The sequence below is a fragment of the Myripristis murdjan genome, chromosome 24, assembly GCF_902150065.1.
Source record: "Myripristis murdjan chromosome 24, fMyrMur1.1, whole genome shotgun sequence".
Lineage (NCBI taxonomy): Eukaryota > Metazoa > Chordata > Actinopteri > Holocentriformes > Holocentridae > Myripristis > Myripristis murdjan.
Genome location: NC_044003.1, coordinates 30,825,585 through 30,851,977, shown reverse-complemented (window position 1 = coordinate 30,851,977; position 26,393 = coordinate 30,825,585). Strand labels below are relative to the sequence as shown.

At 40.2% G+C, this 26,393-nt stretch overlaps 1 protein-coding gene across 3 annotated transcripts in view; it reads left to right on the top strand.

Annotated features, from left to right (window-relative positions):
* Positions 1 to 26,393, top strand: part of ylpm1 (YLP motif containing 1) — a 29,729-nt gene that overhangs the window by 1,114 nt on the left and 2,222 nt on the right. For 2 of the 3 annotated variants that reach the window (XM_030047351.1, XM_030047348.1), the window contains exons 2-19: positions 4,017 to 4,238; positions 5,083 to 5,271; positions 6,713 to 7,224; positions 7,906 to 10,404; positions 10,977 to 11,100; positions 11,925 to 12,063; positions 12,743 to 12,832; positions 14,705 to 14,879; positions 14,992 to 15,018; positions 15,134 to 15,324; positions 15,608 to 15,762; positions 15,856 to 15,918; positions 16,142 to 16,261; positions 16,433 to 16,609; positions 16,706 to 16,789; positions 16,900 to 16,983; positions 17,102 to 17,176; positions 26,047 to 26,098. In XM_030047351.1, coding sequence (XP_029903211.1) covers positions 4,017 to 4,238; positions 5,083 to 5,271; positions 6,713 to 7,224; positions 7,906 to 10,404; positions 10,977 to 11,100; positions 11,925 to 12,063; positions 12,743 to 12,832; positions 14,705 to 14,879; positions 14,992 to 15,018; positions 15,134 to 15,324; positions 15,608 to 15,762; positions 15,856 to 15,918; positions 16,142 to 16,261; positions 16,433 to 16,609; positions 16,706 to 16,789; positions 16,900 to 16,983; positions 17,102 to 17,176; positions 26,047 to 26,098 — 4,978 coding nt within the window. The remainder of the gene's footprint in view (positions 1 to 4,016; positions 4,239 to 5,082; positions 5,272 to 6,712; positions 7,225 to 7,905; positions 10,405 to 10,976; positions 11,101 to 11,924; positions 12,064 to 12,742; positions 12,833 to 14,704; positions 14,880 to 14,991; positions 15,019 to 15,133; positions 15,325 to 15,607; positions 15,763 to 15,855; positions 15,919 to 16,141; positions 16,262 to 16,432; positions 16,610 to 16,705; positions 16,790 to 16,899; positions 16,984 to 17,101; positions 17,177 to 26,046; positions 26,099 to 26,393) is intronic. The other variant, XM_030047350.1, reaches the window with a different exon arrangement.

Sequence of the window (26,393 nt, the reverse complement as noted above, 5' to 3'; positions counted from 1 at the left end):
GGAATATGGTGTGCATGTAAACGTGCTCAGTGATTTCCAAACCAGTCCTCCAGGACCCCCTGCCCTGCAGGTTTTTGTTCCAGCTGTAGTCTTGCACACCTGACCCAATTAAAGCATGCACACCCTGTTCAGGTAAATCTGCTCCAATCAATCAGCATGCAGCGCTTAAATGGAGTGAGTGATCAGAGCTGAAACAAAAACCTGCAGGACAGGGTGGTTTGGGAACCACTGATCTTAGAGAAGATCAACACCAAAAGTGATTTTCTCCTCAAGGCGACATGACAGGAGCTTTGACGTCCTCATTATTCTTAAAATCTGTTGAACAAGGGTAAAAGTCAATCTGTCTTTCAAAGTTATTGGACTAACTTGCTAAACCTGCTCTGTGGAATCCCCACACACAGGTGTGTCCCTGTGTTGGTCAGTGTAGCTACATATCCATCATTATCATTATTCAAGCCCAGCACCAGGGGGGTGAAATCATGTGCCGTGGATACCCAAGGCCCTGTCTCCACCTGGTATTAAAATGTGGTTTTGGTGCTCTGATCACAAGTGGACAGCTCTCAGTGTGTCCGTTCACATTAGAATGCATGTCCACATGCATCTCGCCTGCCCACTTGTGATCGGATCAAATGTTCCCACTCAGTAGGCAGAGAGACATTTATCATTTCCATTTGTGATTTCCATGAGCAATCAAATAAAGAAGCACTGTGGATGTATTTGTGCTGTTGACATGTGTACTCAGTGCTGTCCACTTTGGATCAGATCACAAAGAACTCATGCTAACACCATGTTAGCATAAACTAGCATAAAACCATGTTAGCATAAACTAAACAGGCTTGCATTTCAGTCAAAGATGGCACCAGCTGATTTCACTGAGGAGCACACCAGTCTATTTACTATTGTTGTAAACCAGAGGATCAAGTTTGTATGATTATTATCATGCAACTTGATATCAAAAATGAGGTTGTAATAGTTTTGCCTTGTTCATTCTTTTTTATTTTCATTTTGATTTTTTTTTTTTTTTTTTTTTTTTTTTTTTTTTCAATTTCAGTTCAGTTTGAAATTTTAACAGTTTAAAGCAGGTTTGCTAGTTTGGGTTTTGTTTAATGAAAATGCTAATTTCTAGTTTAGTTTTTTTTTTGTTTCAGTGTTAGATTTATTCTTTTTTTTTTTTTTTTAACATTTCTGATTCATTTAACAGTCACAGTCGAGAGACAGGAAAGACAGGAGAGAGAGAAGGGATGACCTGCAGCAAATGTCTTGAGGTTAGATTTGAACTGAGGACGCTGTGTTCAGAACTCAGCCTTAACAAGTGGTATGTGCTCTTGTCCTGTCAGAAAAGTATTGTGTAATATAACCTCATCAAAACATCATACCATTTAAAAAAAACTGTTCTGGCGAAACAATCACAAGAGCATGTTTTACATTAAAAAACAAAACTCAATGACAGTATAGCTTGCTGCATCAAAATGTTAACTAAAATTTACTGTATGTGACTGTGCAAGACTGAATAGAAGATTTTCTGATCAGATTTTCACAGATTTTTCACTCCCTATTGCAGTATATTCCCAGTGCATTTTTAAGAGAATGTGTCTTGTTGTGTTTGTATTGTAATGTTGCAATGTCCAGTAACTTCCTTGAAACACACACACACCTCTTTGACTCCTCCTTCTGAGTTGACTGTGGAGGTCTATGACTTTTACTCCTCAAGTTTCAGAGGGCAGTCCTAGATTTTCAGTTTAGGGGAAAATGTGCTTACCAAAGACCATTTTTCTGAGATTGTTAGAGAAATGAAGTAATGTAAAGCAAGTAATGTAAACACCGGGGAGAACTTCACATGCTGACAAGATTGAATAGAATGGAAAGATGGGAACATCCATCAACAGTTACAGAACATTACTGAGCAAAAAGATTTAGCTACTAGTAAAACCAGTGTGTTCAGTACTTCATGGCGCCCTGAGCAGAATTTGATCTGGGGGGCCCCTCAGCGCCACCGATACCATTGGCTGTTGTCAGTGCTTGATAATTGGCACACCTACTGTAAATGTAACACACACTTGATCAAGTTTATTTGTTGTACCTGTGTTGCTTACAACATACCAGTTTTAACATGGCATGTTTTTAATCTGAAAAGGTAGCAAACTCACAAGAGTGGTCTGGTGTTAATTTGCACTATAATATTCAAAGTTATACAATAAGTGACATACTGAATGTGGTGGATTCAAAAGTAACAAAACAAACTAGCAGACTGTGTTTACTGTAAACAAATTAACCACTTTAATTCCATTTTGTTTACACAATTTGCAACACGCAACAGTTCAGAGCAACAATTAAATATTAATCAAATTCCTTCGATAAATAGTTCCTCCCTCAGTAGTTTCCTTTTTAAATAAAAAAAAGTTGACTTGTGATTACATAATAAATAACAGTAATGGTCTCATAAGGTTATATTCTTTCATCAGGGCCACATCAGTGTGGCCTTCAGTTCTGGAATGGAGCTGCAGTCCTTTGTCTCCTCCAGCTCCTGGACTTGTTTTTGTAGCTCCGTCTACACCTGGAGAGGAAATGCAGAAAAGGGCCAAATCAGTATGTTTGTATCTACGTCTGCCTTCTAGCCTTTGACTCAGCAACTAAAAGCCAGTCCAACATTTACTCCTGTCTTGCGTCTTGCTCAGTCACTCTGGTTTCATATTCCTTCTTCCAGCACCACCTTCAGGTTTCTTGGGCCCTGCCATGATTCCTATACTGAGAACAGCTAGTCAGCTAGCTGGACACAGTTGCTGCTGGTGCCGCAGTGTCATTAAATACGTCCTGCCCCGACCCGCTCCACCAGACTTCCACAGTGCAGCAGCAGGCTTTCAGGGTGCATAGTGGCCATGACAGAGGCACCATGCTGCTCATGACATGTCAATGTAGCATTAAAATGATGTTGAAGCTGGTATTTTGAAGCAAAATTTGACATAGTGTTGCTTTAACGTTGAAACATCTCACGTGCTTTTGGGGGTCTTCTAGTGATCACAGGGCCCTAAGCAGGCACTAAGTTCACTTGTGCTTTGGGCTCTGACTTGGGCTGTCAGAATTTATAAAGACCACATGAAAAAACACATTTGGTTTTGCTAAAAAAAAACAACAACAAAAAACTTATTGTCAGCACTGCAGCAGTTGCTGGAATTCCCTCTTTCCCAAACTAGTGAAGTAATCAACCAAATTGAGAAAACATATATATTGGTATTAACCTCAATGTCTCTGGCACATTAGAAAGGTGCTCTACAGATTAGCCATCTGACATTAATGTTTGGAAATGTAAATGCCACTCTAAAATATGCCTTCATATGCCGACAGTGAGTTAGGATTTGGAAAAGGACGTATTAGAATTTGGCAGTTTCTTTTCAGAGAAGTGCTAGGCTAAGTCAGATTGTATGATTGATTGTGTTTGCATTGTCTGATGAAAGACTGTTGTGATGCTGGACTCGTGGACACCACTGCGCTACCTGTAGATTTGCTTGGCAGTTTTGCTGTAAAATGAATGAATCATTGTCTCACTCTTTCAATCATGCCTTCCCCCTTGATTGGTTACATCTAGACTTTCATAACACTTAATGCTACTTCTTAGTTGAATGGAGAGTACATGGCACCTTGCCATTTACATCAGTCCATGTCATCTATGAGTCGCAGGTCGTGGTCTGCCTTTAGTTTGACCTTCTTCAACAGAAATCTTGAACGTACATTGTAGGAAACTCTGGTAAACTCTGTTTTCAACTGGACGTCATTGTTGCTGTTCATGTGACGTTTGTTACACCACTAATCCAAAGCTTTGTAGTGTTTATTTTAACCCACAGGTGATATGATTCAGTGATTGAGTGTGTTTGGCTTGTGAATTGCATAACACAATAATTTTTCTGTATTTCCATTCAGTGCTTTACTGTCAGCATTAATTATTTGTCATCTTCAAGCGAAAGAAAACAAAACAGTCTTTGATGTGGTCTAATTAATTTTCTTGACATTATTTCATTCAGGAGCAACAGCAGTACTGGTACCAACAGCACCTTCAGAATCTACAGAAGTTGAAGCATGACAAGGCCAAACAGAGTAACAAAGAGGGAAATAATCCTGTGCCACCGCCGATGCCATCTCAGAGCCAGCCGGTTCCCCCTCCCCCATTGGAACCCCCGAAAAATGCTCCTCCTCCACCCCCACCAAAAGAAGAGCCCCCAGCACCACCTCCACCACCTGATGAGGTGAGCATGCCTGTTGCTATTTTGACATGTTTGTGTGGTTGTCAGTGATGCAAGCCTGTCATCTTTTGTTAATAATTGTCCTTTGTACTCCCTAAATGGGCTACTCAAGCAAGTTGTAAAACTGTTTTTTTTTTTAAAAAAAAGTGTTTGTATGGAGGGTGCATGGATGCTGTGGTCACACACAGTATTTTATTCTCAGCTGCCTCATCTTCTGTTACACCAAATGCTGTTGGAAGCATCCTTTAAATGCTGAGAAAGCTAACACTCCAAAAAGGTGTATAAAACTGCTTTTCTTTAAGTAGAAACAGGGTAAGCTTTTCTGAAAGAACATAGAAAAGAATATTGTTGCATCAGGCCATGTCCACATTTGAAAATGCATCTTTTTTTTCTTCATTTTGGCCTTCCATTCACAATAAGCTGTCATTTTTCACACCAGAAATGGGGCTTTTTGCAGATGCTCTCCAAAGTGTTTGAATATGAAAGTGCCATACTGGAGCTGTACTTCAGTAGGGGAAAACACAGGTTTTTGAAAATGCCATGTAGTATTGTTTTGACTTAGGCTATGGCTTAGTATTGTCATGATAATTACGGGACAGCAGTCTTTTTGGAAAACAGTCTGATAACACTAGTGTGTTGTAATATGGATGGAACACAAAATCAGCATTTTCAGATTTACTTGGGATAGTGTTCGCATGGCCTTAGTTACAAGTTGACCTCAGGTTTTTGTCATTCGTGCATGTTGGCTGCAAAAATATCTGCCACCTATGCATTACAGACTGCAAAGTTGTTGACCAAGAATTACAGAGAATATTTTCCTCTTGTCTTGCCTTGTTTCTTTATACAGCCGGACACCCCCCAGGACCCAGAGGAGGCTGCCCGACTGCAGCAACTACAGGCTGCAGCAGCACAGTGGCAGCAGGTGCAGCAGCAGAGGGCAGGCATACAATATCAGGCTCTCATGCAACAGCATGAAAAGCTACAGCAGATCCTGGAACAGTACCAACAGTTGATTCAGCAGCCAGCAAATCTACAGGTAGCTCAGTGGTGTCTTCTTTGATACAATCTGACAGATAGTAGCTATTAATTATCTCCATTAACAAGTTTGCACGGGGGTTATGCTTTCACTCTGGTCCGTTTGTCTGTTAGCAGGGTGTCTCAGAAAGCTGAAAAGGATTTGCACAAAACTCTGTAGAAAGGTAGAGGAGGAGCTGGTTAGTTTTACACACAAACTGGCCAAAGCATGCGCATGGTTTCCTGTTAAGAGACATATAACTTAACGAAGGGTTAACGAGCGGTTAACAAAGTACCGCAAAACCTTGTGGAAAGATTTATCATAGGACAAGAAACAATTACAAAACCATCATTTTTTGTTTGTTTGTTTGGGGTATGGGGAGGTTATGTGTTATTTGTGACATGTTATATGTTGCCCTTACACACAGTAATCAGCACTGTGTCCAGTGGAAACTTAATTGCTCATTTACCATAGAAATATTCCACTCTTTCATCTGCACCCACGTTAACACTCTGTCTAGTGTTGGGTAGTTTTAAACATTTACCCAACACTTGGTGTACAAACGCCATTATATCTGCCAGTCTGGGGGCAAATTCTAGAAATTTAGAGATACATTTGTGTCTAAGTTTTGCCTAGGCAATGTTGTAGTGTCTTACGCCCATGTGAACATGTATAGCTCTGCGTAGAGAATCTGTATGCATGCGGAGCCTATTGCTGAAACACTGGACAGTAGTGTCAAGATTTTTTTTTAATACTTGACTAATCAAGCCCAGTTAAACATTGCAATATTGTAAGCAATGTTGTTTGCATTCTCTGAAATGGAGAGTTCACTCATTATTTGGGGATTTTTCTTGCTGTGAATTTAGTCATATCTTTTAGTCTGAAGAATTTGGGGATGGGTTGGCAGTATCAGCACATAGTTTCAAACCTCCTTAGTTTCAGCCTGTTGTAAGAGAGTTGAGACCCCGGCATTGTGTTATCTTCACTATTGAAAATTTGCTCGCTAAATACTTTTGTTAGCCACAACAGTATCAGCTGTGTATGGAGAAACACTGCCTACAAATGTGGCAACTAATTTCTGTTTACAGATGAGAACATAGCATGATCCACACCTGTGAAATATTAATTTGCAGTATTTTTTCAATGTATAATGGCTTTCATTGACTATAGTGGTTCTGTTACTTGTGTGTCAGTGCAAGCAATGGGGCGTGGTTTATGCTGTGGGTGCTGAGAAAGTAGAAATAATAGGATAGTAAAAGAAGAAGGTTTTGCAAGTATCTGCGAGTGTCCACTGCCTGGCTGCCATCTTGGAAATCTCTATAAACTTAAAAAATAAGTTTTTATATTTTTTTCTTCCATGGCATATCTTACTGATGTTTGTGAAAGATATATCATTATTATCACCATATTTTAAACTAAACATGAATAACAACCTCATCCACTTAATCATCATTTCTTGCAGTCAATGTCTGCTGAAATGCAGCTTAGACACTACGAAATGCAGCAGCAGCAGTTCACCCCATTGTTTCAAGACTGGGAACACACTTTCAACCTCTGGTATGAGCAGTTCCAGACCTACCCCCACAAAGACCAATTGCAGGACTACGAACTCCAATGGAAGCAGTGGCAGGAACAGATGAATGCCACCCATGCTCACCTGCAAGAGCGTGTGGCTGCTCTTCGAGCCATGGTGCCATTCCCCACAAGTCAGTACACTAGTGGGGTGATAGGACAGTATGGACAGTACTCTGGACCAGAAATGCAAACACAACAGCAATTGGTCAGTCCAGGTATGCAGCATTCCCCGGGAGCTGGTCCCAGGTCCCAAGGTCCATGGCCCACAGGTTTTGGGCCACATTCAGAGCCACCCACTGGACCCCCTGTAAGAGGAATTGGCCCTGCTGGTAGAGGAGCCAGACCACCACCCCCTCCCACCGGTCAGTCACCTCACTACAGCGGTCCTATAGGTCCAAGGTGAGCTTCAACCTTGAGAGTTGCAGTCATAGAAAAATAGGAGGGACAGTTTGGTTATGGGTTTGGGCTGCAATAAAAATCGTTTGTGTAAATATGCATTTCAGAAGGTTTTCTAACCACAAATTGAATACCAACAAGCAAAATGAGTCAACTTTGAACAGGGGATAGTTATATGGATAGTTGAATGTTAGTAGTAATGTTTTATTTTTGTATGTTTAATTAAGTTTTTGTTAATAAATTTCATAATACTAGTGCATTACATGGCACTATTTCTGTAAGTGCTGAGACACATCAAACTGACATTAATGAAATTGCACTGGCCTTGGCTGACAGATCAGTTTGTGTCCCCTGTGTAAAAGTCACACACAGCTGATGACTGATAGGCACATATGTTCTGTGTGTTCAGAGTAAATAACTAAAATATTTTATTTTACTAATCAAAAGCAAGTCTGATATAAAGTCGCCATTTCTGATGGCGCAGGACACACCGGGCAAAATTACAAGCAATGGCTTGATGAAAGCTAACAGCTCACTATTAGTTTGATGTGTCAAGGACTTAAATCACTCATTTCATACTTGAAATGAATTTGCACTGATTCATAGTTTTGGTCTATTTGATCATCATTCAGTGAAAGTCTGTATTTGAATAAAATTTTGTTTTTATATTTAATTTCCCAATAGACTTGATGGTCCTAGAGGAAATACCCCAAGGTTTGAACAGCCTCTGCAGCGCTTTGATGGTCCTCCTAGATTTGACCCACCACTGCAGCGCTTTGAGGGTCCCCCCAGATTTGACAAGCCAAAACAGCACTTTGATGGACCCCCCAGATTTGACCAACCACAACAACGCTTTGATGCCCCTCCCAGATTTGATCGTCCACAGTTTGATCAGTCCCCAAAAGGAAGCCAACCTCGGTTTGCACAGCGGCCTAGATTTGAACAGCCACCTAGGCAAACTGGTCCTCCACCTCGCTTTGAACGTCCCCCTGGTCCCCCACAATTAGCACAGCAAGATCCCCAGCACAGTAAAACAGAACCAGTCACTACCCAACCAGTCAGTACTGATTCCAAGGCCTCAGTGAAATTGGCGGGGCAACCGCAGACTGCAAATGAAGATGATTCGAAATCAGATAAGAAGACAAATCAGGAAGATATGACAGATGACAACTTACTCGGAACAGATGGCTTTTTTGTCCAAAGTGACCCCATTCCTCAGACATTATCAACAAACACGAAGCCAGAGGACAGTAGTGGTTCTCCTAACAGCGATAAACCCAGCCCTGTCAGCACCACACCCTCTATAACAGCTTCCTCACCTGTGCCCCCCAAAAATACAACTGTGCAGAATAATGTTAAACAAAGCGGGCCATTGGCAAATAACAAACCCCAGCAGGTGTCAAAGCCTTCTGGAAACCAACCGGAAGCACAACCCTCTGGACAAACACAATCAAAACTAGAGCCTCCAAAGCCTCCACCTGCCATGGTACATGGCAGGGGACGAGGCCAGCCCCCAGTGCCTACCCAAGAGCGTGGACGGGGACGTGGGCAAAGGGGGCGTGGAGACTTCAGAAATCCTAACACTACACCACTTGGGGAGGAGAGGGGTGAGATATCTTATGACTACATGCCACCGCAGGAGAACATGGGGATGCAGGAAGAGCAGGAAGAGTACCAGTGGCAGGATCCTTCATATGAGGAGCCTAGTGGTGAGGAATCAGAGATGCCCCTTGAGCAAGACATGTGGGTACCAGAAGAGCATCACTTTCCAGTCGATGAAGAGTATTATGAAGAGCCAGTGGTAGGACCCCCTATGGGGAGAGGAGGACCCCCAATGAGAAGAGGAGGGCCACCTCTTGGGAGAGGAGGGCCACCTTTTGGAAGAGGAGGGCCGCCTTTGGGGAGAGGAGGGCCACCTTTAGGTAGAGGAGGGCCACCTTTTGGGAGAGGAGGACCACCTTTGGGGAGAGGAGGACCACCTTTGGGCAGAGGAGGACCACCTTTGGGCAGAGGTGGGCCTCCCTTGGGCAGAGGGGGGCCTCCTTTGGGCAGAGGAGAGCCAATGGATAGCCACTGGGAAGAGCTGGAGACAGCAGAGTACTTGGAGGAAGAAGAGCCTTATTGGGAAGAAAGAAGACCTCCAGTGAGAGGTATGAGACCCCCATTTCCACCTGGTAGGGGTCGTCCCCCACGAGGCCATCCCGGTTTTATGCACCCAGGTCGAGGGCGCCCCCCTCATCCAGCACATGTGGCAATGGATCATGATCCTCTAATGGCCCCTGATGGCATAGAGATGGATCCAATGAGGCGCCCTATGTACCGTGGCCATCCTATGCATCCTGATGCAGTAAGAGGCAGGCGCCATCCACCACCACCACCTCATGATATGCTGGATCCGATGGGGGACCCATTGTATGATGGTATGGAGAGAGACTTAGGATGGCATCCACCCCCTCATGGCAGAGGCCCTCCTATGCCTCCACATGAGATAATGGAGAGGGGAGGGATTAGGAGGCGACCTATGGGTCGAGGCATGGCTAGAGGGATGCGGCACCCAGGGCCACCTCGTGAGGAATATGAAGAGGGATACAGTGAGGGTTTTGTTGAAGATTATAGCCATGGGGCAGACAGATATGGCTGGCGACCACCACGCGACTATCCTGAAGAATATGAGCATGAGGACCACTACTATGAGACTGAATGGGACAGAGAGCGTGCTCCACCAGAAAGGGACTACCCTCCCCATATGCCACCACCAGATCGTTTCAGAGAAGACCGTTGGCCAGAGGAAAGGGAAAGAGGTCACCCATATCCATATGAAGAACACGAAAGAGGAAGAGGGGAACTTAGAATACGTGAATACAGGGATGAACCACCATATCGACCAGAAGAGCCATCATACCAACAACCCCCCCCTGAGTGGGATAGGCCTTCAAGACCTCCTCCACAACCTGAGAGAGGATATCCTCCAGACTATGAGGATCGCAGGCCCCTCTATGAGGACAGTAGAGAAGAGCTTCCTTTGGATATTCCTCCTCCACTACCCCCAGCTGCACCTGTCACAAAGGTGCCCGAGAGCACAACTGATCCGGCAGCTCAAGGAGGTGGAACAGGTGTACTTGCCCTCTCTCAACGCCAGCATGAGATCATCTTAAAAGCTGCTCAAGAGCTTAAATTGATAAGGTAATATACAGGATTTTATTGTTGACATCAGTCAATCATTAATTGTTAAAATTTTATTGCAGCTGAAGCAGTTTAATGTTTTATTACTTGTGTCATAGGAACAGAAAAGACAAGGCAAAAGTTCATTAATGCTCATTAATGAGAGACTTCCTGAACTTTTACAGGGGCTAAAAAACGTTCATGGTCGCGCAACCGCCCGGTAACTTTACAGTAACCTTCCTCCTACTCGGCCCTCTCAGTGGAGACACGGCAGTTGAGAGGGCTGAGCAAGAGGACGTTCCTGTAGCAGCTCCTGCCCCCCAAATACTACCAGGAACCTTTTGGTGGAAATGGGCCTTATGATTTTCTGATAACATGTCTGATGATACGTTTTCTGATGACAGTATTTAATATATTGCCATCAGAACATGATCACGAAAATTAAGTTAAAGCTGAAATTAATCACTAAATAAAATTACTACTCTGTTAAGGGACCATTCTGCACACGTGTTATCTGTATGACCTGGTTATTATCAAAGATGGCTTTGATGGAACTTAAAGAGGTATTGAGCCAAGATTTCTTTGGTCTGCAGAGAAATGCAGGAGGGGAAGACCCCTGGAACTGAACCTCAGCCTCCTGCACCTGAAGTGACACCCGAGCTTCCTGCTGGTCTTCTGGGTTTGGAGATCCCCCCAGAAGTGAGGAATGCTCTGAAGGTAAATGATAACTAATAGTATTTACATTTTCTTACATATATTACCTCCAGAAATTGACAGGGGTTCTGTTTTTACACCATTCGGTGCGTATGTTTGTTAGCAGTATATCTCAAAAACCTATGAATGGATTGACATGAAACTTGCTGGCTATGAAGAACTGTTTTAATATTTCACACCATTTGGCCACCGGGGTGGAGGTGGGGTTGGGGGGTAGTTTGGTCAGAGGCCAGTAAGAACTGTTCACACCAACGTTTCACACCAATTTGCCAAAGGGGGGGCATTGGATGAATATCAAACATGTGGAACTGGCATATCTTGACAATTGAATCATGTTGGTGGAGGTATGCACTGTACTAGTTTTTTCAAGTTTTCATTATTAATTTACTCTTGAACATAATTTAACATAAGTAAGTATATCAAGACACATTAGGATTTATATCATGATACACTGCGGTACTCTACAGAACTTACTGAAAATATATACACAGATTTTAAGACACAGCTTACTACGCAACACTTGGATTGACTAATTAAATATGTAACAAATTATGATAAATCGTGACAAACTGCCTCAGAACAATTTTATTTAAAATTCCTATGCCAATTTATTAAAGCAGAATCAGCACAAGGCATTTACTTAACACAGTGCTCTAAAACTTAGCTGTCATAATGTGTCAAAATTAATTGCATAAATGATTCAAAGTGATATAAGAGACTAGAGAATTGAGTATAGTATTGTGAACATGGAAAAAAAAAACAAGATTTTTTTTTTTTTTTTTCCCACAATTCTAATCATATTATTGTATATATTTTGTCATTGTTAGGGCATGGCTGCATCTGGACAAACTGCTGTGACTGATCCTGTACCTTGGGATACCAAGCCTCTCACCACAAGTTACCAGAAGCCTGTCACAGCCACACCTCCAGTGATTCCAAAGACTGTTGATTACGGCCACGGGCATGGTAGGAGCAGCAAATGTCATCTCACAGAACAGTTAGAGTCCCTCTCCACTCAAAAATGTGTTCTTCTTATGTTTATGTCCTGATTTGATACATCACAAATCCAACAGCCAATTCCAACAACTGAATACGGACTATTTTCCCAAAAACAAGATGATCTTAAAATGTCTGCTTCATTTGAAGCGTCTTGAGATGGGACTTCCCTGTTCTATGAACACAGGGCTGAACACAGGAGTGATTTATTTGTTAACAATCAACCAGGTCAACTGGAAATGGCTGCATCACATGAACAATATTAGTGTAACTAAGAAATTCTCCAAAAAAAAAAATCTTTTTTGTGGTTACATTTTCAAATATGGCATGATTTTTGCAACTGTAGTGGACAATACTTCTTTGTTCTGTGAACACAGCTGTGGTTACGAGTGTGCCAGCAGTCAGGGAGGTGGGTGCAGACTATTTGTATATTGATAGATAAGCACATTTGTTGTGAGGGCAAGATTTAGGGTTATATCTAAGCAGTTTTAAGGAATTAAGGGATTTTTTTCATTGGAAGGAACTTATGTAATATTGACGATAAGAGATCATTTTTAGGGGCATAATAAATGACTGGGGGGATTTTAAAGGAAAAGTTTTAGGACGTCATTGTTGAAATTATATCTCAATATTTTATCTCAATATTTAGAACCTGGTACCACTGTTGAGCGGATCTCTTATGGTGAGAGGATTGTGTTGAGGCCTGACCCAGTACCATCAGAGAGGGGATATGAAAAAGGTGAGTTTAATAGCACTAGCAGTTGGATGTCACAAGAACTGATACTTCGGTACCAACTTGATGCCAGTAGTCCAAAAATACATCAGTACCCAGCACTGCAGGTATTGGGTGTATTTATGTACATTTAGCCTTCAGGGGCCGCGACATATTCTTCCAGAACTGACAGGGGCAGTGTACATTTGATTTACACTTGCTCAATTGTGTGCCGATGAAGAAACAAACACACATTAAAGATGGCTCCTCCAGGTGCAGCAGGAGTGGCAGCTCCACCTCGTTTTGTCCAAACGAAAGAAAGCAAGAGTTGTGTCTGCAAGTATTTTGCATTCGAGGCAGATGCTCAGGGTATAATAATAATAAATTTTGGCAACAGTGCCATTGAATAATAAACGGCACCATTGAAGTTTACAGATGAAAGGAAGAAACACTTCCAACTTAATGAGTCACCTCTAAGACAGGCATGTCAGTTTATTCAAGTAATTCAAGCTGAGTGACATTTTATTCATTCTATTCATGTTAAGTAACAGCCGATCCCAAGTGGGATCATGTTATCCTAATCCTGAAATGAACAATACCTGATTTTGAGCAAGTTAATATTTGTTTTAAATAATTGAAGGCTACACGCCACTGTTTTTTTTTTTTGTTTGTTTTATTTTGTTTTGGGGTTTTTTGGTTTTTTTGTTTTGTTTTGTTTAGTTTTTTTTGTATTGTTAAATGGCTGTTTATTTGTCTAATCATGTATAAGCATGTTTACTAGTTCCATATTTTTCCCCATTGTCTCTGCTGGATAATGCAATTGAAATTCTGTACAATCTAAAAAGTTGTTTAAGCACAGTTGGTATATTGTTTCACCATGGGATCAAAACGGGTATCGAGAATGGTGGAAATTCACCGGTATTGGTACTGACTACTGAATTTCTGGTATCGTGACAACTAGAGCTCTGCGGTATACCGGTTCATACCGAATACCGGTGTTTTTTTTTTTTTTATGATATGAATTTTTCAGATACCCCAATACCGATGTGTGTGTGTGTAGCACACATAGGCAAAGGCAAAGAAACTTTCCAGGCTACAGCAGCGCACTGACATAGATTGTGTAACAAAGCGAAGAGTTGCCACTCCGCTCTATTTTCACTGGCTAACAGCAGCACACTGGCTTAGCTTGTCTATTCAGAGAAGAGATATCACTTCGGCTTATTTTTCAATCTATGTTATCACATGCATACTACTGCTCATTCATTTATAGCTGAATTGTTAGGTCTATTTGATAAGTAATTCACATTTTTAAAATAATAATAATAATTTAACATATTGTTAAATCAGTCAAATCAGTCTGCATATTAATGCAAGTGGCCTTAAATTTGCATAATAGAAAGGTTCTGTATTTTGACTGCAACTGTCATGCATTCTGATTCCTTCACTTCATTAGAATCATGAGTGCCACTTCTTTGCATCATTTTGTGTTGCCATGTAAACCTGTATTAATACTGGGGTGGACAACTTGGACATTAATGTCCAGTTGTATGGACATTAATGTCCAGTATTCATTTCTCACGACAGTAAAATAGATCATTCTAAGTTAATTTACTGCAGTAATTCTTCTCTAAATCATTAGAAAATGTGGTTAACACCCAGTCGTGCATGAAAAAAGAAAATACCATCATATACTGTGAAACCAATATAATTTTGAAAAATACCGTGATATACATTTTTGGTCATACCGCCCAGCACTAGTGACAACCCTACTAGCAACTAGTTTATCAGCACCATGAAGCAGATCTTGTGCTAATCAGAAAAACTGTTCTTTCATTGTACCAGTGTCAGTATGGTATTTTGTTTGCCATGCTTGTTCATGAAGTATTTTAATCTGCCTAGAACCCCTTGGCCCCAGAGATCCTTACAGCAGAGATCCATATTATGAAAGACGACCAGACCCTTACCTGGACCGCCGGGTGTACAGCAGAGAGAGGGAGCTGTACAGAGACAAGTCTCCCTTGGATTATGAAAGAGACAGATTTGAGAGAGAGCGTTACACCCCAAGAGATGACAGGTAGCGTGTTTCCTCTCTACAGATTTGATATCCTCTTTATCCAAACTGCCGGAAGTGTGCTACTTCCGTACATATGTAATATTCCTTTCTTTTTGTCTGTTTTTACTTCAAGCACACAGTCCATGGTTGTTGAGGAAAGGTATTATATCACATTGTATTATACATTGTGATTAGTCACCGGTGTGTGCCTGTTTGAAATATGATAGCATGTCGGGGTGCTGAAATCTCATTATCCTTCTTCTTCTTCTGCACAGACCTCCACTGGGGCCCCCTCTACGCCCAGGCTACAGGGAAAAAGAGAGGGAGCTACGAGATAGGGAGGGAAGTGCCGGTCGTGATCGAGATGAACATTACGGAAGGCCTGGCTACGATAGACCTCCTTATGAGCGTGCTGGTCATGATCGCGGTGGGCCAGACCGTTACGGCCACAGCTCTTCTCCTTACAGTATGTGAAATCCCCCACCCATTACTAGAAGTTTTGATCAGACTTAGACTTAGATTTTCTTTATTGTCATTGCACAAAAAAACACAGCAGTGAGTTTTTTGCAACGCAACATTGTTGCATGTGATCAGATACAATTTATTTACTTCAGTTTCTCAGTCTCAGTTTCAAACACATTTTGCTGGCATACTACTGGTATACTATAAAACAATCTGCTGGAAACAATCTATAATGCAGCACTTGCACCAAGTACAGAAATATTTGAATTGCTTTTAATGTCATGCAGTGGACAGAAGGAGTTATTCAGAGGAGCGAGGCCCTGGCGCTGTGTCATCCATACCACCCCCACCGCAGCCTCCCCCACGGGTCGAGAAGAAACCAGAAATCAAGAATATTGACGATCTCCTCAAACCACCTGGCAGATTATCTCGCCCAGAAAGAGTGTGTAGTGACTACTAATGTTTCTCAGAACTACAATATCATATCATTAGATGTTTAATATTAACTATTTATACAATTTTCATGTTTCTCCAGATTGTCATAATAATGAGGGGGCTTCCAGGAAGTGGAAAAAGCCATGTCGCCAAGCTTATACGGGTGAGTGGGGTCAGAATAGTAAATTATAATATAATATACAGTAATTGTGCCATTTGTAATGGCTGCTGATTAGAAATTATTTTGGAAAAATAATGAACTTAGAGTACAAGTGACAATACATCTGGAATTTGTTTTATATGCTTTTCAAAATTTAAGTACCTTTAACTTCATTAATAAAGTCAATATATAAACTTTAATTTTCAATCTTGTTTGTCTTGTTAAGGACAAGGAAGTAGGCTGTGGTGGTGCTCCACCAAGAGTTCTTGTTTTGGATGACTACTTCATGACAGAGGTTGAGAAAGTTGAGAAGGACCCAGACACGGGGAAAAGAGTCAAAAACAAGGTGAGTCCAGCCCAATGTTAATGGAAAACAAGTGGAGAGTTGTGCTATAGCGTGTGGTTTGAAAGTCATAGTTGAGACCACAGTATCGGTGTTGAGAGCATCAACAGACAGAACGTATATTATGATTATTATAAATATTAAAGCAAAGTAACATAACATTATATTTTGCAGGTTCTTGAGTATGAGTATGAGCCAGAGATGGAGGACACATACCGCAACAGCATGCTGAAAACATTTAAGAAAACACTGGATGATGGCTTTTTCCCTTTTATTATTATTGATACTATTAACGACAAAGTAAAACATTTTGATCAGTTCTGGAGTGCGGCCAAAACTAAAGGCTTTGAGGTGAGTAGAGTTGTTTTTTTGTTTTTTTTTTCTTCAGTTAATCATTTGGAAAAGTTGTTTTAATCTGCAATATGCTGAAGATATGTTTTCTTCTAGGTGTATGTGGCCGAAATCACTGCAGACAATCAGACTTGTGCGAAGAGAAATGTGCATGGGCGTTCGCTGAAGGATATAATGAAGGTCGGAATGGGCATTAGGATATCTCAGATATGTTTGCCAACACTGGCACTTTCATTCGAAGCGAAAGAATGTGACATATATACTTTGTTGATGATGTATTCTTTACACAGATGTCCAGTCATTGGGAGTCATCGCCACGTCATATGGTTCGCTTGGATGTCCGGTCCCTCCTTCAGGATGCTGCTATTGAGGAGGTGAGATACTGTACATGAAAACGTTTGTCTGTTATCTCTCTTAATAAAAGATGGTGTATTTTGACCCTGGCTGTGAATTAAATCAGACAAAACTAAACAAATGTCACTTTGTATTTAGGTTGAAATGGAAGACTTCAATCCTGATGATGAGCAAAAGGAGCCAAAGAGAGAGGAGGAAGAAGAGAGTGATCTGGTAGGAAATGAAAAGCTTGCACTTGTTGCCGCATAGTTGTCACACTCATGTTCCACTGATGTGTACTCACATCAACCAAGGATGATTGCAGCCTCTTCCATTGTCACTGCTGTCTGAGTGATTAATGTTTACAAGAAGAGATGTATTTGGTGTTTTCTCAGTGTGTCCCCATCGTCAGGGTCATCAGATTAACTCTTACTGAAAACACCGGCTTTTAGCCTGGTAAAAACTATGAAGGTACAGGTGAGTTTTGAAAAAGTAAAACCGATAAAGCAGATCAAATTCTTAGAGATTTTTTTTCATACAACACTACATTATGTAGAAAATATTTTAGAAAACTCCTTTTTTAAGTCTTCATTATTATTACATGTATTTATTCCATGATTTAAAGGACCTTTTAAAAGGAAGAAAAGTAGTGAAGTAGAAAACTTTGAGAACAGAAGATAGAGAGGAGCATTATAAAAAGAGACAAAAAGCTGCAAAAGTCCGCAAACAAAACAGAAACAAAAACAACATCCACTTAACCAATGCCACAGCCTATGACTACATCCAAAGAGATTAAACTTAAAGAAAGCACCAACAATTTTCCAGGAGACTTCTCTTGGATGTCCTAACAAATGCATTAAACTCAGAGTGATTAATTGCATTAAGTTCAAAATCTTTCTGCTGGCTATTCCATCCAAATGACGCAGAGATCATTAAGGTTTTCTTATCGATCTCTGCTCATGCTTGAGGGATAGCTGGCAGAAATTACTCTTCAGACCGTACTGTCCTTCAGATTTATGTGTGAAACAAACAAATGGGAGGGAAGTTTTCACACCAGGGCCTCATAAACTACTAGTTCTTGAGCCTATGCAGGGTCAAGAGCATCCATCATATCCTGCACTTTAGGTGATGCATTCATATGCAACAGATCCTTGTAGTACAGGTAAGAATGCAGTTGTAATCAAGCTTTCTCTAAACTGAAAAAACCCTAAATCCTAAAACCCTAATTTCAACCTTCCAAACATTCAACCTTCACATTATCAACATGATGTAAATGGAAGACATTAAATAAAACGTATATACGTATATAAAGTCTAGCTAGATGATAAAGAGAAACATTATCTTAGCACCAAGAAAAATGTAAGCACTTTACCAGGATAATGTATCCATAAGGGTTGTTCAGAAAACCTGTTTTTGGGCTCAAAGCTGCAGCAGCACGTATTCGATGGCATTCGAATGATGTGAGTTTGTTGGGCTACGGCAGAATATACGAGGGACGATCAGTGAGAGATCTCTGAAGCAGGACTCTCCAGTGGTCCCACAGAAATTATTTGGAGCTTTAGCGGTGTTTCTCGCCCTGCAGTGCTTTCTTCTGTTTCTCAGCGGACATCATGTTCTGTTGAGAAAGGGCAATATCATAACGATAGCTTATGTCAGCAGTCATGGGGGGCTGCATTCCCATCAGGTACACACTTGCGCAAGGCTGATATCAGTGAGAGTCTCCAGCAAATGTCTCCAGTCTCTTATAGCATCATACATCCCGAGGTTCTGAATCTGGGGACAGATCTGCTGTATTTGAATACTAATTTTGTCATCAATCACCAAGATAAAGATTGAAGCTTCAAAGCATTCGGGTCAGCCCTACATAAGTGCAAAAAAAAAAAAAGCTGCATAAATTTGTTGTTTTGTATGGCTTACATTGACGTTTTGCATCATGGACATGGAGATTTTTTAATTTGTCTTGTATTTGTCCAGCATGATTGCTGCGCACCTGGTCCAAACGGAGAAAATTAGCCTTAAAAAAAAAAAAAAGAAAGAAAGAAAAAAATAACCCTGTACATCAGAAGTATACAGATAATACAGTGCTCTGTACACTTTGCAAGTCTTAGTCTGCATAAGTTCCTATGCAGAAACATCTGAACCGCTGGAGCTCTTTGTGAGGGTGTGCTGGTAATACAGCAATGTTTCTGTTGACTTTTTGTTGTGAATGTTACACACGGATATAAGCATGAATCAGCACTCTTCATACAAACATAACGTAACAGTTATATCAGCACGCAAAATATTTCTGCACTGAGTAGTGTCACTCAGTAAAAGTTTTTCTTTTTTTATGTTAAGTGATGTTAATGCTGCCAAGTTATACTTGGAACGATGAAAGATCAAACAACAAAAGAAGCACCGGCAAACATGCTAGAAAACACCACTGCCAGAATAGTCTATTAGAAATGTGTCCTTGGGGAAGACAGAGATGTACGCAGCTTTGGCTTGGTTTGGGGCAGTGGAGCACACTGAAGAGACACCAATTTTTGCATGGTTTTAGTCTACTTCACAATAACAGGACACAGACTAACCTTATTATGTTTTAAACTATATAAAACTCAGCATGTTTTTAAAAAATAATAAAATATTTGTTTTATGCTAATATATTGAGACTGGCAGTTCAGATAAAAATTCCCCAATAGGCCCGTTTCCACCAGAATGTTCCTGGTAGTATTTGGGGGGCAGGAGCTGCTACAGGAACGTCCTCTCGCTCGGCCCTCTCACCTGCCGTGTCTCCACTGAGAGGGCCGGGTAGGAGGAAGGTTCCTGTAAAGTTACCGGGCGGTTGGTGACCATGACCAGGGCATCAAAATGCGTGTTGTCAAAAAAGCCTGTTGTTAGCGTTAGCTAACGTCCGCTAAAGCTAACGTTAGCGCCCCTAAAATGCCGGCTAAAAAGTGTGTTTTTAATGTTAGCTAGCACGTTAGCGTTAGCGTCCCTAGCCGTGTTGCTAGAGACGCCTGCTTTCTGCTGACATCACATCGCGCTGTGAGTAAACCCAGGAGTTCTTTCAGGGCCGCCCAGAGTCCCTACCCCGAGGCAGGGCCGTTTTTTTAGCCCCTGTAAAGGTTCCTGAACTCTCTCCTTCGGGGTAGTTCTGGCGGTGGAGACACGCCACAACGGCCACGGCCCCGTAAAATTACCCCGAAGTTCCGGCGGTGGAAACGGGCCTAATAATGCTCTTGGATGTTTGTTTTTTGTTTGTTTGTTTGTTTGTTTGTTTGTTTTGTTTTGTTTTTGCCTCTGCCTCCACACTGGAAACAGTCGTGGCTAGAGGTGTAAGATTTTCGGGTTGTCCTTCCGTCCATCCCATTCTCGTCAACGCGATATCTCAAACACCTAGAGGGAATTTCTTTAAATTTGCCACCAACATCTGCTTGGACTCAAGGATGAACTGATTAGATTTTGGTGATCAAAGGTCAAGGTCAGTATGACCTCACAAAACACCTTTTTGGCCATAATTCAGGAATTCATTAACTAATTAGGACAAAGTTTCACACAAATGTGGAAGAGGATAAAATGATGAAATGATGACATTGTATATCCAAAAGGTCAAAGGTCATCTTTACTGTGACTTCATAATGTTCTGCAAAAACACTTTTCTGGCCATTATTCAACGCTATAACTCAGCATTTTCACTTTCTCTGGTTGCCATCCAAAGAGAGGAAGTCAACTAGGACAAGGGGCCTCCTGCTCCTCCGGTTGTCAGGCCATTATGACAAAGCTCTCTGTCCTCTATACTACTCTGTAACAATAGTGTGTAAGTGAACACAGAATGTTTCTTACTTGAAATTATTCATTGGAATCATACAGGTCAATTTAGTGATAAGTTCCTTTTCACCAAAAAACACTCACTTAATACCTTTACTAAAATTCCTTTGAAGTCTTCACTACAAATATTATGAGTCTGGACAGACAGGTATGTAAACTGCAACTTAACAGCGGAGGCATACAACTGCGAGGCAATGAGACAATACTTTAATAAAATATTGAATTATTAATAATAAAAGTTTTATATATTTGGGGTAAATTATAATATTCAGGTACTTTAACTTTATCAATAACTGACTAACTGAAAATATTTGTAATATATTAATTGTTTAGAAAAATAGTCATTTGGTACAGACCAAGTTATCTAGTTAGCTAATTTTAACAAAATACATATGCATTGCTATTATTGATAATATTATTGGTCAAATTATCAGTAACAATAATATTGATAATAGCAACACATATGATTGCATATATGATTTGGGCACAGTCCATATTTTTAACAGTTTGGGGGTTTTGTTGAAACTGGACACTATAAAACTTAAGAATTTCCCAGTTTGGGATCAATAAAGTATATCTATCTATCTAAAATGAAAACTTTAAAGTATCCTTACTTTTGTTCAAGATTTGTGACTAGAAATGGCCAACCTAAAAAAAGGGTAGTTGTAGTTGATTTCAAGAATAACATCTCAAAGCGTTTTACCCAGTGATCATAAGGAGGGCAGTGGACTATAAAAGGACTGACTGAAAGGAATACACACACAGTGCAACACGTGAGTAGGCCTGCTCCATTTAATATGGAGTTGACATTCCTCAACATGGTCATCATAATTATATTGTAGTTGGTGGCAATAAGAACAAAACAACCTGCAACTTCTAGACCAACTAATTGTCCTTGTTATCTGGCAGTTGTAACAACAAGACAGCAGATATGTTATGTCTCTAGTATAAAAGAACAAGAAATAGTTATCCTATAATGGGAAATTTTGGGCTTCCTCTGTCCCTCTAATTCTATATACCATTCTAGGACTGTCCTAAACACCCGGTTTGGGGTTTTGAAGCTTTTTAAAAAGCTTGCTGTTTAAAAAGAAAAGAAACAGAAATGAAAAACAGTATTTGGATACCAATTTGATGTCTGTTGCCCTGACAATCTTTTAAGTTTCAAAGCATTTGGTTCAGCCCTTTGCCATTCCAAAATTTACTTTGGATTTTTAATCTATGAAAAATTAAATACCAGGGTGGGAAAAGTACCCCTGTAAATTAAATAGGAGTAGCCAGCCTTGATTTGCTCAACATCTTTTAGATTGCTATTCAGGAGCATGACAGGCAGACTAGCAATTAACCTGATGTGGTTCAAGCAGAACCTTACGGTGCCTGGTTTGACGTCTGATTGCACGTTGGCCTTTCGATGTCATGGTAGCCAAAAAATAAATAAATAAATAAAAAATTAGAGAAACTAATTTCTTTTCAGAATGATATAGAATAGTTTTGAACATCACAAAATAATAAACCATAATCCTTGTAGTGATCCAGGTTTTTCCGCTATTAATAATAAGTCTGAGCAGGCTAATACACAAATGTGGTATTGGTAGGCACCAAAACCTTTAATATCTATGATCTTTGCCAAACAATCTGACCATCTGAGCACTCTAAAATCCTGTAGCTCTTTATTGTCAAAAAAAAAAAAAACCTTCTAAAATAACAGCTGACTAATGTCACTTGGTTTTGATCTCAGGTGTGTTTCATGTGACTCTTGGTATGACTTGATACACAATAATAATATTTGTGCATTTGTACACATTGTTAAATAACGTATGCCAAGGCATGACAAACGAACTCTCAAGTGATCTGTCATTAATAAACTGAAGTTTGATAGTACAATGAGTTTATGTTCTTCCTTTTTGTTGAAAATTTTTCTTGACCTCTCCAGTAGACCTAATAAAGATCAAGAAACAATTACAACAAAAAGATAATATTTTTTATCATTCAGACTTACCTAAAGATCTTCAAATATGACGTTCCATCCAGATTTCACATGACAGCTTCAAAGACAAGTTGTGGAAATGTTTGGAAAATGGGGATATGACCTACACACTGCTAATGAATTGAATAAAAAGGATGTCTTCACCTTCATAATTATACTGATCATTCCCAAAACGATGCCTGTAAATTGAGTGTGACTCAGTGAAGACATTTATTTGTACACTTACCTGTTGTTTCTACTCGATCGGGTACACTTAACACTCACTACAGACATCCGGTCATAATCAATACAACTGTCTCCACTAGTTCTGGTTGTTAAATTTTGAATTGTTTGGGGTTTCACTGCAGGGAAGGCTTGTACTTTTTTAGTGAGTGGAGCAAAACCATGATGCTCTGTTTCCTTTTCAAATCAAATATTACACATTTAAATGGAAGTTATCACTTCACCCCATGGTTATCATACCTAAAATTTGCTTTAAAGCACTTAACCCCCATAGGAAATTTGAAGAAATTCTATTTAATTGTATGTATTACATTAAACATGAAAGCATTCCATTTCCTTACACACTCAGTAGCTAGTTTATCGTTTGCGCTCAGCACTGGGTTGCTGTCTTGTACAGTAACCATAATGTGACGAGGACTGCCCTTGGCTTTTGAAGCAGATACACATCATGGGAGACATGGCTCCTGTTCCCTACTACTGAATGACTGTGAATGGCCTATCCTCCAAAAGACTATTTAATTTCTTCTACTGTATCTTGTTATGGTGATTTTTTTTTTCCCAATAGTGCCATTAGGAAGAGATTTGTTTGAATGTCAGTTTATAAAGGAGTACTTTCTTATTCTGCAAGCTGCTACACACTACAGTATTGCTACTGACTGGATATGTCACAGCATTCGTGGTAACTGTGCATTTAAAAACAGTCATTTACAAGATCAGGGTTTTCCCTGGCCAATTTTAGGTCTTAGGTGGGAAGGGGAAGCTACTATAACAATTTCAGAGTGTTTAACAAACTGCATTTTGATAAAAGGCAGTTATTGGGAAACAGATATTGATTAACTGATGTATTTGAGCATTAGATTAACATTTTATAATTTCATTATTTTTAATTATTTTCTCAAATGTCTCCACACACAAACATAAATGGAAAGATCTAAGATACTGACAAAATAGGTACAAACACAAACAGTACCAGGAAATAAAATAAAGTACAGAAATTAATACAAAAAGGCTGGACAATAAATGATTATCAAATCAAAATCACAACTTCTGTCAACTGCGCGGGGGGCTGGGTGCTTGTGTGTGAAAAGCGAAGCGAACAGCAAGTGGAACGAAGGAGAGATGGGAAGACAGCCAGCGCACGGCATAGCAGCATAAAAACGAACATAATAATTACACAAATACGTCTCTGATTAACGTTAGGGGATTTAGTCACTTGGGGGAGTTTGGAAAGTCGCTAAGTTGTCATTGTATCAGCAAGTGGAACGAGGGAGAGATGGGCGGCCAGCGCATGGCATATCAGCACAAAAACAAACAACAAATGTTACATAAATAAGTTTTTGACTAACATTAGGTTATGAAGTCACTTGGGGGTAGTTTAGAAAGTCGCTATGTTGCCACTATCACTGGTATTTGCAAGTACTTGTGTTTTTCGCGCTAGGTGATTCATACATTCCACCACCGCCTAGCCTAAAACGGATACGTTGCGGCTGAAAGCCATCCTCTCAGCGTTCACGCAGAAACTATTCGCTGCAGTGATTGGTTAATTCCGTTGTCAGTATTTCATGACGTATGGCCCAGTGCCCGCCTGCGCCTAACTCCCTCTGGACAATCCAAGCTAGCATCAACAACAGATTCCTAAAGGAGCCACAGATTGAATATGTCGATGTCCGTTTTTTCCCCTCTTTCCTCGTTCATTTGATCTAGGCGGTCGGTGAAAACATCTAGGCGGTGTGCCTAAGAAATTATAAGGCAGGGAAAACCCTGCAAGATAATGGAACTGGACATTTGGCATCAACAATAACACCGCTCATATTCACCTTGGTTACTCCTTTTAGGCAGGCTAACATCAAATCAAAAGGTAACTGCACCCCTTAATACCTGTTATCCTGCTCTGTTCAGCAAACTAAGTCTGTAGCAGTAATCCATTATCAGGAAAGGGTGGTTTACCTAATGAACTGACTACTAAGTGGCCTCTGGCTATGAACAAAAAAAAAACTTTATATAATAGCCATAAATTCATCAAAAAGTCAATGAAATGACTCTTATGGTAAAGTTAATCAAGCTCCTAATTCAAAATAAGATGTACTTGTGCATAGGGACAAATATGTAAATTTATCCAAGCAATAAACACAGCCAGCAAGAGAATAGTTGGGATTTTACCACCTTAAAATTTCCACCAAGCGCCATCTAGCTAGCCTAACTGATAAATGTCTCAGAGAGGTACATACATGTGTGCTTACTTTAATAGCTGTCATGACGTATGGACTGTCAGCCATTTGGTGCTTGCTACTTAGTCAAATAACTTTCCATAAAATGTTGCAACTTCAAAGACCTCTTAGCAAAAAAAGTGCCAATGCCACATCAGTGAAGTTAATAGAATAAATGTTGCTAATGTTTGAATTTGACTGTGACAAACAACTCCTATAAGTTAGAACTAATATTGACAGCATCTCTCCAATAATAATCTCCAGCAATAATAATGCAAATTAGGGATAGGCTCCAAATACTTGTGTTCTTTGTTGTTAGTCAGATAAGTTAGTCATATCAGGAATGAGAAAGATTGGGAAAGATTTGAAAAAACAATTGGTAAAGTAAAATATGTTTTGATCATATCATCAGTAGTTTGTTGACAAGCTAACATGCTGTGATTGAATTGACTGCTGATCGTCTGACTTAACATTAAACCGAGGTCTGCTTCTTTGCCTTCATTTGTAAGAAAAGCGCTGTCACAGCATCAGTGTTCAATAGAACAGAGCACAGCTGTTGTCAGTGGTTACTTTTCTTTTGCATGCAGCCTAGAGAGTAGAACCAGACTTAATGTGAACATACCAGTTTCTCTCAACTTAAAGGATATCATTACATCAGAAATGTTTGCATGCCATTATTTAATCTCAATATGTCTGTAATACATAATTCCTCATGCAGTACCATTCCTGAACTTGTCGTTGTTGACATTTGTTCTTTTAACCTCTGTTTAAGTGATTTCCTCTCTTTTCAGCCAACCCTGTTCCCCCTTCTTTCTCTCCCTTTCTCGTATCCCTTTGCCCTCAGAGGTTTAACTGTTGCAGTGTTTCTCTGTATAATATAGGGTTACATTCCAAAAAGCAAATGGGAGATGGACACTTCTGAGGCAAAACTCGGTAGGTATTTCTCTGTTTGTTGGCCTTTTTGATTTTATGACTTTGATCACTCTCTGTTACACTCTTTCAATACAGAGCATATAATTTCACCGTTTACTTTAGTAAAATAATTTTTTATCTCATCACATTAGTTTGATTTACATCACAATATTCCAATTTGTTCTGCAACCATCAGACATGAATCTGTGCTGTATGAAAGACAGTGAATTGTTTGTCACGACTGCATCTATGAGGAGAAATGGCTCATCAGTTCATAACATGATGGTTACTGTCATCACTCTTTTATTACAGTCTG